At 37.0% G+C, this 13,967-nt stretch overlaps 1 protein-coding gene across 1 annotated transcript in view; it reads left to right on the forward strand.

Moving 5' to 3' along the window:
* UBR1 (ubiquitin protein ligase E3 component n-recognin 1) overlaps nucleotides 1-13,967 on the forward strand; it is a 68,815-nt gene that overhangs the window by 22,276 nt on the left and 32,572 nt on the right. The window contains exons 12-23 of the mRNA XM_087951656.1: nucleotides 1,523-1,680; nucleotides 2,921-3,020; nucleotides 4,692-4,820; nucleotides 5,893-6,079; nucleotides 6,552-6,613; nucleotides 7,724-7,834; nucleotides 8,250-8,315; nucleotides 8,411-8,512; nucleotides 8,876-8,939; nucleotides 9,958-10,082; nucleotides 13,293-13,345; nucleotides 13,441-13,543. Of these exons, the coding sequence (XP_087807782.1) occupies nucleotides 1,523-1,680; nucleotides 2,921-3,020; nucleotides 4,692-4,820; nucleotides 5,893-6,079; nucleotides 6,552-6,613; nucleotides 7,724-7,834; nucleotides 8,250-8,315; nucleotides 8,411-8,512; nucleotides 8,876-8,939; nucleotides 9,958-10,082; nucleotides 13,293-13,345; nucleotides 13,441-13,543 (1,260 nt within the window). The remainder of the gene's footprint in view (nucleotides 1-1,522; nucleotides 1,681-2,920; nucleotides 3,021-4,691; nucleotides 4,821-5,892; nucleotides 6,080-6,551; nucleotides 6,614-7,723; nucleotides 7,835-8,249; nucleotides 8,316-8,410; nucleotides 8,513-8,875; nucleotides 8,940-9,957; nucleotides 10,083-13,292; nucleotides 13,346-13,440; nucleotides 13,544-13,967) is intronic.

Consider the following 13,967-nt stretch of genomic DNA (forward strand, 5'->3'; position numbering starts at 1 on the left):
GGATATACTAGGGCCAAGCATATGCTAAGACACATAGCAGGCTTTAAGCTAGCTAAAATTTTCTCTTCTTTATAGTCCCTTTATGTATTATGGACTCTGGTGCATACATTCTGTGAATTTATCATTTTCCTACAAATATTCAGGCACCAAGTTTAATCTGAGTCCTGACTCCCATGGAAGCCAACATACATACAATTGTATACATATTGGCTTTCCTTCAGTTGGTATTCATACTCAATGAATGAACATTTCCAGAAGAAAGATGTTACTCTCGTGAGGTGGGCAGGAAAGAGATATTGGAAGCATTCACATGGAGAATTCTCTAGACATTATACACAAAGAGGGCTTATGAGAGATGGCTTTATCTTGTATGGAAGATAACTTTTTATTAAGTATAGTAAAAAAGAAAAGAGTGATAGGAATGCAGCTAAGGTTCACCATTCTACAGGTAGTCCTTGAGTTACAACAGTTCATTTGGTGACTGTTCAAAGTTACAACGGCACTGAAAAATGTGACTTATGACTATTTTTCAACAGTTAACGATTTTTTCAACATCCCCATGATCATGTGATCAAAATTCAGGTGCTTGGCAACTGGTTCATACTTCGGATCACTGCTGTGTCCCAAAGTAATGCAATCACCTTTTCTGACCTTCTGACAAGCAAAGTCAATGGGGAAGCTAGATTCACTTAACAACCAGGTTACAAACCAATCAATCGCAGTAATTCACTTAACAATTATGGCAAGAAAGGTCATAAAATGGGCAAAACTCACTTAGCAAATATCTCCTTTAACAACAGAAATTTTGGACTCAATTGTGGTAATTAGTCGAGGACTACTGCATTTTTCAGAGTATAAGACGCTCCAAAGTATAAGACGCACCCAGCTTTTGGGGAGGAAAACAAGAAAAAAAAAACTGCCTCTGCCTCCCAGCAATTTGCTTCCTTGCACCCCATTTTCTGCCTGTTCCGATCCCCACCGCCTGGAACAGGTCAAAAATGGGGCACGCAGAGGCTGAAACAGGGCACACAGAGGCCAAAAGTAAGGTGTGGAGGCTGAAAATGGGGCACACGGAGGCAGCAATAGGCAATGCAGCCTATTCAGCTGTTTCAGGCCCTGCAGCCTGAAACAGCTGATCGTCAGGAGGCCGATCCAACCAACAATCAGCTGCTTGTGCTAATCAGGCTGTGCTGAAGCTGAAACAGGTTGTTTGCTATTTGCTGCAAGGAGGCAAATTGCTGGGAGGCAGAGGCCAAAGGGTGGGGGCCGGCGGGTAGGTGCAGCTTTGCCAATATTCGCTGTATAAGACGCACAGACATTTCCACCCACTTTTGGGGGTGGAAAAAGTATGTCTTATACACCGAAAAATACGGTACCTTTGTTCAAAAGGCATGATCAGGATGAATACAGACAGGTCATTATGCTATCTTCCTTTTTTTATATATTTTTTCTTATGCGAATGGGATGTGAATAAAGATACAGTCTTGTGTATTTTAGATTTTGAATACATTTTTCTTTTCAGGCCCGCCATCTTATTGAAGAGCAAAATGTCATCACAGTCATAACAGAGACCCTTCTAGAAGAACTACCAAAATATTTGGATAAAAACGGCAAATTCAATTTCCAGGGTTATAGCCAAGAAAAATTGGGCCGAGTATATGCAGTTATATATGATCTTAAGTAAGTTTCCTTATTAAAGTATACTTCATCTTGCAAATATCTTTCTGGGTTCTGATTTGCTTGTTTAAAACATTGGTATTCCTCTACACTTGACTTCACATATCGATTAATAAATTAGACATACAGAAACTAGCACTTTGAATACCAGCAATGCTTGCAGGATTAGCTGGATAAATGTTATAATTCAAATTGCAGATGAACAGTTATAATGTTAGGCAAATCTTAACAATGTATACTATGCTTAAACTGAATAGTATCTTGAATCCAGCACTTTCTAAGATTTATAGCCATGTTCAATAAAATAATAAATATATTAGATTATTCTGGTAGTGTATTGAAGCAGTGTAGTGGCAGTGGAGAAGAATCCCAAATGTGCTTTTTTCCGTAGAGTTTCTGGTTTTTCTTCTAAGACATTTTGCTTCTCATCCAAGAAGCTTCTCCAGCTCTCAATTGTTCTTTTTATTACTAGTTTATAATATAAAATACAAAAATACAACAACAAATAATAGGAAACAGAGGAGAGGGGAAGGGGAAGTGTGGAAGAGAAGGGGGAAAGAAAAATAAGGCGTTGACTTTTCATTCCTTCTGTTGCTGTCAAATAAGACATTAACATTGAACCTCAACTTTTTACTTTTCCGTAATAGTATAAACTAGCCATTTCTATAACAACAATCTAATATAATCAGTAAAAGCCAAAATCAAAGTTTCATTTTTTTCCACCTCAAGCACAAAATCCAGTCAATTTAGCCATCTCTGCTACCTCCATCAACTTTTGTAACTATTCATCCATGATGGGAATCAAAATGTCCTTCCATTTTTGTGCATAAAGTAGTCTTGCTGCAAGAAGCTTCTTCAGCTTCTTCAAAGCTGAAGAAGCTTCTTGGATGAGAAACGAAACCTCTTCAAAGAAAAACCAAAAAGTCCAGTTGTCTCTTGAGGGGGAAAAAAAAAAAAAAGCATCTTTGGGACAATCATGACCTGGATGACTGTGAATCTCCATAGATAGTGGAGAAGAATATTTGTCTTGCTGTCACTGTCACCATAAAATCATAGTCCCTCCTTGTATATTGTAAAGAAAGTAATTTCTCCCTAAGAAAGTCTTTTCTATTTTGTGCCATGTTTCAGATCTTTCAAGATAATAGTCATCTCATAAACAAAATTAGTATTAGTCAACTCTGCAAATTTCATGCTATGAAACTAACTATGCTACATTTAAAAAAATGTTTATTTTTTACAATAGGTATATTTTAATCAGTAAGCCTACTGTGTGGACAGCTAAATTGCGGCAACAATTTTTGGAAGGGTTCAAATCTTTCCTGAAGATTCTTACTTGTATGCAGGTATAGTTTATAATCTGTACTATTTATTACACTCAAATGATAATTAGTATAGTGGCTAATAGTATACTCCAGTGTAGCTGTACTCTAATATTTTCTTATTATTTTGCATTTACCGTATTTGCCGGGCGTATAAGACGACTGGGCGTATAAGACGACCCCCAACATTTCCACTCAAAATATAGAGTTTGTTATATACTCGCCGTATAAGACTACCCCTCTTCCACACACCTTCCACTTTTGCACTTTTTTTTTTTTGACGCACTTTTCTGCTTTGGACAATTTTGAAATGAGCTAATCCAATTTTGAACCAAGAATATGCAAATAGCTATGGAGTTTAGAAATGAGTTTTAAAAATATTTTTCATTGCTTACCATTAAGCGTAAAATATGTTGTAAATAAAATGAGAACACAGGAAACGTTCTCTTCTCAATACAGCTGATCTCTCTCTCTCTCTCTCTCTCTCTCTCTCTCTCTCTCTCACACACACACACACCAAAACCCGGACACTGAAAAGGCTGCCAAGGAACAGTATATTCAATGCCTTCTCTTTAATCAAGAAACAAGGAATTCCTTAGAATCTTTTTTTTTCCCCAAGTGGCCCTCTTTAAAAAAAAAATGGAGGTAACACTTTCATTCAAAAGTCTTCCAGTATCTGGAGTCGCTCAGACATATTGAAGTGAGGCAGGAGAGTAAGTGAAATTTGAAATGATCCAGCTACCGCTTTCTTCCCCTCCCGCCCGAAGGCCATTATCTCCACGTCAAAACGAACGAGGGAGGCAAAGAAGCCAAACACGCTAAAAAGGATCTCTTTATTTTCCTACACAAGGTCACACCTACTTTTCTGCATTCAAAGGACAACCTCTCCTCACCACCACCACCACACACACACACACCCCAATACCCGCAAACAATGTTCTGGGCATTAATCACCATTGCTACATTAACCTGGTAAATTTATACCCTGCCTCCCCAGTGTTGCTTTGACGGCAGGATTTCACACAGCGGGGTGCTCGCCGCTCTCTTCTCCGCCTCCCACCGTTCGCACATGTTGAAAGCACCGTAAAACCTGATAACCCACCCGGGGCTCCCCATCCTTAACCTACAGCCGCCCGCATGCAAAATCTGCATGCAAAAAGAAAAAAAGAAAAAGAAAAGTACGCCGCACGTGAGGATCTTCGAATCCTCTCCTCCCCACACCGCTAAGGAAGGAAGAGGGGGAAAGGTTGCGCAGCGCGTGGCGAGTGACACCCGCCACACACACACACACACACACACACACACACACAAACACACCGCTTCCCCCAGCCTCCCTCCCGCCTGCAACTCAAGCTCAAGTGGAGTCGGAGTCCTCCGGCGTATAAGACGACCCCCCACTTGGAGGCATGTTTTTCAGGGCAAAAAAGTCGTCTTATACGCCGGCAAATACGGTATATGATTTAAAATGATTCTAAGGAACTCTGCTTCTATTAAGTGACTATAAATTAACTTTTGTCAGTATAATGAATTCCAATGATTACAAAATAACATGCCCTATTGCATTGTCACATTTCATTCAAAATAAAAATTTCCTCAATTCAATTGACACTTCCGTAGCTATTTATTTAAGCTTATGGTCTTAATACTTCTCTGAGTAATTTTGACTTGAGTTATCTGGATCTTGGTTTGTTACAGGGAATGGAGGAAATAAAGCGACAAGTTGGGCAGCATATTGAGGTGGATCCTGATTGGGAAGCAGCCATTACAATCCAGATGCAGTTGAAGAACATTCTCTTGATGTTTCAGGAGTGGTGTGCCTGTGATGTAAGCTGCATAGTAGAAAGGACTTGCAGTGATCTGGAGTTTCTTACGAGCAAACTCCTCTCCCTAGGCTTGAACAACATTACTGTTCTACTGTAACTCATTTTTTCCCCTTGGGAATTCTTAAAAATGAAATATTTAACTGAAATATTAAAAGCACTTAACTTTGAACGGCCTCTAGAATTATTGAGAATTATTTACGAAAAAGAAAAGAAAAGCCTTTCCTTTACCACAAGACTTATTTTTTTTTTACACGTAGATCGTGATTTTGATAGCTGTTGTGGGTAAAACAAGTGGTTTATAGTTTTTTAAATGTTGCTTATTTTTTGGAATGCCATTTCTTAAAGTCATTAACGGTAGTCCTTGACTTATAACAGTTCATTTAATGACCGTTCAAAGTTAACAAAGGCACTGATAAAAGTGACCTGTTTTTCACAGTTGCAACCTTTGCAGCATTCCCATGACCATGTGGTCAGAATTCAGGTGCTTGGCAACATACTTGTGTTTCCAAGGTCACCTTTTGCGACCACCTGACCAGCCAAGTCAAAGGGGAAGACAGATTCACTTAACAACCAGGTTACTAACTTATTAACTTCAGTGATTCACTTAACAACTGTGGCAAGAAAAGTCATAAAATGGGGCAAAACTCACTTAACAAATGTCTCACTTAGCAACAGAAATGTTGGGCTCAATTGTGGTCGTAAGTTGAGGACTACATGCACAAATCTCTATAGAAAATACAACTATTTTTATTGATAAATTCAAGAATTGTAGAATTAAGGATTATTGCATTTCTTCGAATATAGTTAAATAGATCTTTTCATTTAAAACCAAAATTAAAAAATTATTGGTACAAAGTGTTGCTTTTTTGCTAGAATTTAACGAAACGTTGTTAGCTTTTCACTAAAAAAATAACAAGTATAGGGCAGATAAAGTTTTGTTAAAATTTAATGCTCCATGATTTTACTTTATCACTGATGTACATATCCGACAAATTTGTTTGCAGAAACACAGCTACTATGATTCAGTGTTACACTACCATTAACTATTGTTGTAAAAATACTGTAATTTCCAGGAAGAACTCTTGGTTACAGCTTATAAGGAGTGCCATGCAGCAGTAATGAGATGTAACAACTGTGCCGGTAATTACTCACGGGAGAAAGCAGTGATCAATTTATGTGGCCATACTTTGGAATGCAAACGGTTCAAGGTATCGATGGATCCTGTGAGCATCCATCTCCCATTGTCTAGGATGCTAGCTGGTAAGTGCCTGTTGGTTAATAATGGCTGAGAATTGATTTTCCCTTTTAAAGTCTGGTCAGATTTGATAAAAAAAATAAGGCTTTGAATTTCTTAGGTGTAGGTTATAATTAAGTATATTTATTATCATGTATATTATTGGCTGCTTGACCTCTATAAGTGCAGTTAATAGAGCTTAAGTGCAAGATAATAAAAAAATTCATCCATCCATCCATATATGTGTGTGTATATATATCATATATATCCTTATATATGTTCACAGTGTTATTATTAACATTTTAATATTCCCCTGGATGTAGCCTTTAAAATGCTTTTTTTCTTAATTGGTGCCACACTCTTAATTACTTGCTGGCAAATGTATCTTTGATATGAAAAACCTTGCCTATAAGTAATTTTGAAGTGCATGGTGATAACCAATGGGTCTTTTATCTCCCCCTTAATCAAAAGTAAAATCTCTGGTAATGTCTTTTCTAGGTCTGCATATACAGTTGAGCAAAACTGGAATAATTTCAAGACTCGAAGAGTTTTTTTCATCAGTAAGTATCTTCTGAAAGTTCAATCAGTGTGAGAGTTAGAATGGTTGAGTAAGTGTGCTAGATCTTTTTTGTTCATATTCCAGTTTAAATTCACTATCTGGATATAAAGCTCATTGCAGCCAATTGCTGATTCTTAATCTTCTTCGTTACAGTAATACGATTGGATACAGTTGAAGGACAAAGTAGAATATACTTTACTTTGAGTTATTTGAAGGAAAAGTGCTAAAAAAATACAGATTAGTAATGAGCTATTAATAAAGGACTAATTCTGCATTCAACACTGGGCTCATAGGCTGTCTTAACTACAGTGCCACATAGAGCTACAAAGTAGAAGTCCAGTCTTCAAATTAACCTACATTGTAAATCAAAAGAAGATCTCATATAATCCATGCGTTATGGCTAAGGAACATTGAAGGTCTCATATCAGCCCCACATGCTAATAGGCAGTTAGCTGCATTGGCCTTTTAATGAGAGAGGTGAACTGACAAGCATCCTTGTACAATGTACTGTATATATTTCTGCAAAGAAAATGTAACCCTTCCCCTGTGGGTTTGAATAGATCTACAAAACTTAAGCATCATTTTTCATTGAATCTTATCTTACCAGGATGTGGTTTTTGTTTTCCTAATTCTTTTAGGCACTGGCCCTAGACATAGATGGTGAATAGTATCTATTGAAGGGGGTGAATAGTACATTGATGACCATATAAATTCACTGATGACATTATGTATCATTTCATATAAATTTTAAATAGCATTGCAAACAAAACAATAACTTGTGGCATTCAAAATTGTAATTACCAAAGGCCAAGAAACAGTAGCCTGATATTTATTGTGCATCTTTGTCACAAAAGACCACTTGCTAACAACTACTGTTGTGATCAAAAAGCTAGGAAAATTTGAGGGGCCTGTGTGGAATGTGGCTATGTTATTTAGTCGTCTTAAATTTTGGGGAAGAGAAAATAATCTTCAGCTATTTTTGAAGTAATTTTCCAATCCACAAGTTATCTTCAGACAGGAAGGATATTGGTTTGCAGTGGTTTATCTGCTGTCAATGATTAATTATGCAAACTAATTGTTTTAAAAATCATATTTTCTGCATTATTTTTAGAAAGAATTCCAAGTGCAGCTGTTGATAGAATATCCTTTGCGCTGCCTAGCATTGGTTGCTCAGGTTGCTGCGGAAATGTGGAAAAGGAATGGACTGTCTCTAATCAGCCAGGTATTCTCCAAATGACCATGAATGTATTTGTTTTTACAAATATAAGTCATAAGTTGAAGATGACCTGTAATCAAGCTGTCCCCTAATCTTTCTGCAACACAAACAACTATGAGGGTGAAGGTTCATTCTACAAGCTTATGGTTTCTGAGCGTTTCTGAACAAAAAACTATTCACTGAGAAAATGGGAAATAGTATTTAGCACAGATTGTGAGAGAATAGATAGAGACCATTTTCTGGTGATAACTGACTCTTAACTCTTGTCTTGAAACCAGCTTCCTTTTGTCCAATTTCAGGTGCTAGAGAATTTGTATTGTAATTACTTTGGACATTTTTAACTGAAATTCTAATTCTATGTTTATAAAAACAAAAGCTCAACTCTATACATGAAAATGTATTCATTTTTTTTCTCTTTCAGATGTTTTATTATCAGGATGTTAAATGTAGAGAAGAAATGTATGATAAGGACATAATTCTCTTGCAGGTGATTATATCTTTAATCTTGCAGTAATTGCTTCTTATATATCTGTTATTTTCTAATTTTTTAATACTGTTTATAATGATATTTATATCTCGTAGATTGGCGCAGCATTTATGGATCCAAATAGTTTTCTTTTGCTTGTCCTCAAACGGTATGAACTGCTTAATGCCTTCAAGAAGACAGTGCCAACTAAACACCAGGTAAACAGACTATGATGTTCATTGTACTGTTGAAAACCAAATTATGTAATAATCCATACAAACTTCATGTATAATGTGTTTGCCAGAACCAGAACAGACCAAACATCATATTTTTCCACCAGAATGCATGGGATAATACTTCAGAACACTAATCTATGTATTTATTTCATATTCAAAACACAGTTTTTGGTTGACATACAAGCACACGCTGCCCCCACCCCCAAGGTCTCCTGCTGCAGTTTGCAACATAATTAGATGACATGTAATTCAAATTTTGAATTTGTTTGATGAGTAATGTATAAATAGTTTTCTATTATTTCAGATAATCGTGTTTCAAGAATGCAATTTGTTTTAATCTTACAGGATTTCAATAAAAAATGTAACACATTGATAGAAGAAATGCTTCAAGTACTCATCTATGTTGTAGGTAAGAAAGACCATTTTTTAGAAAAGATGGGGATACAGGTAGTCCTCGACTTACAACAATTCATTTAGTAACTGTTCAAAATTACAGCGGCACTTAAAAAGTGACTTATCATTTTCATACTTAGAGTATCCCAATGGTAACGTGATTTACGTACAAATACTTGACAGCTGGTTCATATTAATGATGATTTCACTGTCCCAGGGTCATATGATCCCACCTTTTGTGACCTTCTGACAAGCAAAGTCAATGGGGAAGCCAGATTCATTTAACAACCATGTTACTAATTTAACAACTGCAGTGATTCACTTAACAAATGTGGTAAGAAAAGTTGTAAGATGGGACAAAATTCACTTAACAAATTTCTCACTTAGCAACATAAATTCTGGGCTCAATTGTGGCCATAAGTCAAGGACTATCTGTATTTTCTTTTTGGGATCATTTTTGCTATGTATAAGAAAAGAGTGTGGTTGAAAATAGAAAAAAGTAATCTTATTAAGCCTATTGAACAGCTGCGCATCACTAACACTTAAATTCAGTATTTGAAACCACAATTACCATTGACCAAGTACTGTGGCAAAATGTCATTATCTAGACCACTGCTTTAGCAATATTATTAAGTGTGCCTGACACTATCAGTGTATGGTTAATTAACTCCAATTAAGGGCATATCTGGCACACCTTGTGAAGTGCTGTATTCGCAACTAATTTGGACAACTGCACTTATATAAAGAAGCAGAAAAAAATTCAGCTGATAAAAGAAAAGAAAAACCACTAATTGACAGATGTTTTGCACAAAAAATAGCAAGATGCAAGACAGCTTCTCTCTGTTGCACTCCAGAACTTGTTATGATTTGTTCAACGTTTTGGAGCATTTTATGCCAGTTGTAAAATACTGTTCCTCTATTCTTGGTCTTACAGCATGATTCCTTGAATAAATGAGTGCATGCCACTATTTTTGTGTCTGTGTATTTGTGTATTTGTAATAATCCCTTGGGTATTTTTTTGTATTCTTTATTAGGGGAAAGATATGTCCCAGGAGTAAGTAATGTGACAAAAGATTATGTGACAATGCGAGAAATTATCCATCTGCTGTGTATTGAGCCAATGGCACATAGTGCTATTGCAAAATCTTTGCCTAAAGATGTGAGTAATTTCTTTTCTTTGCCTCTCATATATATTCTTACAGTCACTCCTTGCTTAACGACCATTCATTCAGTGAGTGCTCTAAGTAACAACAGTGTGGAACAAATGGTAGTTACTACCAGTCCTCAGAGTTATGGCTGTTGTAGTGCCAACATTTTGGTGGTTGTCAATTGACCAACATTTACAACCGCAGTGTGTTTCAAAGGAGCTGCCTGGGAAGTAGGCAGTGGGGCAGAGTATGTAGAAGAGGCAGGGCAGTGCTACAGGTGGCAGCTCCCTGGACAAAGATAGCAGCTGTCGGTGCTGTGCGATCCAATCCCAATTAGGTCATTAAGACCTATCATTTACTTTCTTTTGACAGATGTTTAAAGATGCCTGCTCAAATCTTTTATTTTTTTGGCGATTATTACAGTCAATCCCAGCTGTATGCCTGTACTCAGTGCAAATTTTGCATGCTTGCTTCTTCATTTTACAGGTTTTATAGCCTGTCTAGTTCAAAAGGCTTTGGCGGTCTATATAATACATTAAATGATTAAAGCAATAATATAAATCAAAATGATAAAGAGCAACAGTAATAATAAATTAGCTCTCTCAAAGAGAAACACCAATTGGGATCATATTCATGCAGAGTTTCACAATTACCTGTGTGTACCACTGATGTTTTTGCATCAAATTTTGCAACATGGAGGCTGCATGAAGAAAAGTAGACTTGTTTATGACTATGATTTACTTGTGAAAATTAAAAAAAACTGTTTGATTTTATTTTAGGATCAAGGGAGTTTATCTCTTTATTTTTGCTCTGTGGTATCCTTGGATTGTTGCTGTGCTTGTAGCATCTTGCCAGAGACATGGATTAGCATGAATACTTGTAGATGTAGGTTATTTTCTTTCAAAAGAATCGTGTGTCAGGTTTCCAAGTAACACATCCAACGGAATCAAAACTCCAAGGCAGGCATGTTCTTCAAAGTATAGATTTATTAGGCATGTCATATTGGCACATCTGGGGAAACCCGACTCTAATCCCCCTTGGGTTTCCCCCGTAGTTAAAAGTAGAATGTTCTTTCTCCTTCCCTTGTAGTCCATCACATGGTCCAATCAGACCAGAGTCCAAGGGTCGCTTGGTCACAGATCCCACCTCCTTGCACCTGGTGGGAAAGTCCTCGGTTCTCAGAAGAAAGAATGCTATTATGACTACAATCCTCTAGCTATTTCTTCCTCCCTCCTCCTGTTCCCATAGCTTGACTCGCTTTGCTGTGATAGCCCTGAAAGTGCTGGGTAGGGGGAGGTTGCAGGGCTGACATCGTTCTCACTTAGAGGTATGGGCAGTCCTCATTTACCAAGTGCCTCGTCTAGCGACTGTTTAAAGTTACAATGGTGTAAAACGAACCAGTTTTGCAACCAAATACTTGAATTCACAACAATGGCAGCATCCCATGGTCATGTGATTGCTATTTGAGTGCTTCTTTAGCAGCAAGCATTTATGACTGGCAATGATTGCCAGCCATATAATCACCATTTCTGAGCTTCCCAACCAGCTGGCAACAACCAGAGTTAATGAAGAACATGGGAGTAAAGTTATAGTCACATGATGACTCATTTAATGACCACATTGACTTACTTAAAGACCAAATAGGAAGTGATGTTGTAAGTCTTCCAAAGCCACACGATTTTCCATTTAGTGACCACTGCACATAGTGTCAGCGTTGCACATCCCAATTGTGGTTGCTAAATGGGATCACCTATGTGGAATAATATCCAGAGAAGGCTTTTTCATAAAAAAGCAGAAAACGTATAGCTATTTCTTCAAATGCAATATCCTTTTTCCTTAGAGTGAATGATTTGTTTCCTTCTTTATATATTCTTACCATTACCATAATATTATTCTGACCTTAGTACAAGGAGTTCTTGTTTAGTGTCTGCCTTGGTTAGTGTCCATTAGCGGTTATGATGATGATGAAAAAGTAACTTTAGCGGTCCTAAACTTTACAGGTTTGTAGAGCAAAAGAAACTGAAATACAGTTGTAAAATTGGAGTGTTTCACTGCTCACATAACAATTGCTGGTCCCAATTGTGATCGCTTAAGGAGGACTATCTGTAATTGCAAAACACCACACTCATATTCCTCATCCAAATCTAACCCCAATCCCCATTCAGAAAAAATCAGAATCTAGCATCCAGCATGAGGAAGACAAGATCCTATGCGTTCTCTCCTGAGTCCAGTAGAATCTCTTGATTCTCTTTATCTCAGCATGTTCCACAGGTAAACCAGCTACTTTTGATAGCCCAATCAACAAATCAACAGCTACTTTTGATAGCCCAATCAACTCTTGAAATTACCAAGCCACCATTTAATCATTAAAGATCATCAGAAATAGATCCAATCTATAGGCTAGATACGTATATCTCTGCAGAAGCAACCTTAACCAGCTTGCAGTTACGGTGTTGCAGACTCCTACAATCACATGGTCTCCATTTGTTACCTCTGACATTAGGTTAATCAAGGACATAATGTCCTTGCTTAACAACCCTCAGTGGTTTCCTTTAAAACAGCAATTGGGAGTATTGGAATTGCCAACTCTAAACAGAGTAGGCACATGATGTTGTGCTTTACCATGGTGGTACAGTGGAGATGTGTGGTGGCTCAGTGGTTAGAATGCAGTATTGCAGGCTAATTCTCCTGACTGCCAAGGGTTCGATCCTGACCAGCTCAAGGTTGACTCAGCATTCCATCCTTCCAAGGTTGGTAAAATGAGGATCTAGACTGTTGGGGGGCAATATGCTGACTCTGTAAACTGCTTAGAAAGGGCTGTGAAGCACTGTGAAGCAGGATATAAGTCTAAGACAAGTGCTGTTGCTATTTACAACCATTTTACTTAGCAATAGCAATTCTGGTCCCAATTGCCATTGTTAACTGATAATTATTCATACATAAAAAAACCTCTGCATTTCAGGATTCTCTCTCAGCCTATTTCATGTGTATTATTTCCTTGGTAGGAACTAGAAGGGGATTATTGTGAAGAGAGAGAAGTATCAGAAAACATAATCGCATGATTCATCAGCCAATACAATATGTAAGCCTGATGAGAATCTAGTTTGCTTTTCAACACAAATGGTTGTGATTTAGATGTGCTGCTCTCTTGATTTGTTTTAAATTTACTATTTTCATCCCCCCATTTTGCTAACAACCATGCATGGTGCATGTCTTAACAGGAAAACAACGAGACTGGTTTGGAGAAGGTGATTCACAAAGTGGCCTTGTTCAAGTAAGTGCTCTTTTTAAATAAATACTTTTAAAATTATAAGTAATTGTTAAATAATTGCAATGTGATTGAAAATAAACTTTTTTATTTAACTAAAGAAAACCTGGTGTATCAAGCCATGGAGTTTATGAATTGAAGGAAGAATGCCTCAAGGAGTACAATGTATTTTTTTACCATTATACCAAGACTCAGCACAATAAGGTAAGAAAGCATTTCATGGAAATACGAAGTTAGGACATTGACATGGATTTCTTCTACAACTTAAGTAGGTTTATTTAAGCAAGAGGCAAAGAAGGAAGAATGTTAATTAAAATCACTGTGAAATAAAAGGTATGTTTTATCACTGAAAATAATATTTTATTTGTTTGCTTAGTTATAGTTTTTCTATATTACCCTACTCCAAAATGACTTCTTGAGGTTCACAATAATTGCCATAGAACCCAGCCAACAATCAATAAGCTATATATTTGTTATATATAAAAGGAATTTTCCAGGGACTTTTCAGATTTTTTTCCTAAATGCAAATAGTCAAAGTGAATAGCAAAAACAATATATTGTCTACAATTTCTGTTTTAAGATTTTCTTTAGCTCATCAATGGTGGGCAATATAGGTGGGCAACAAAGG

Source organism: Notechis scutatus, chromosome 1 (genome assembly GCF_049901735.1).
Source record: "Notechis scutatus isolate UNSWTSFEM ecotype Mainland chromosome 1, rNotScu1.2, whole genome shotgun sequence".
Classification (NCBI taxonomy): Eukaryota; Metazoa; Chordata; class Lepidosauria; order Squamata; family Elapidae; genus Notechis; species Notechis scutatus.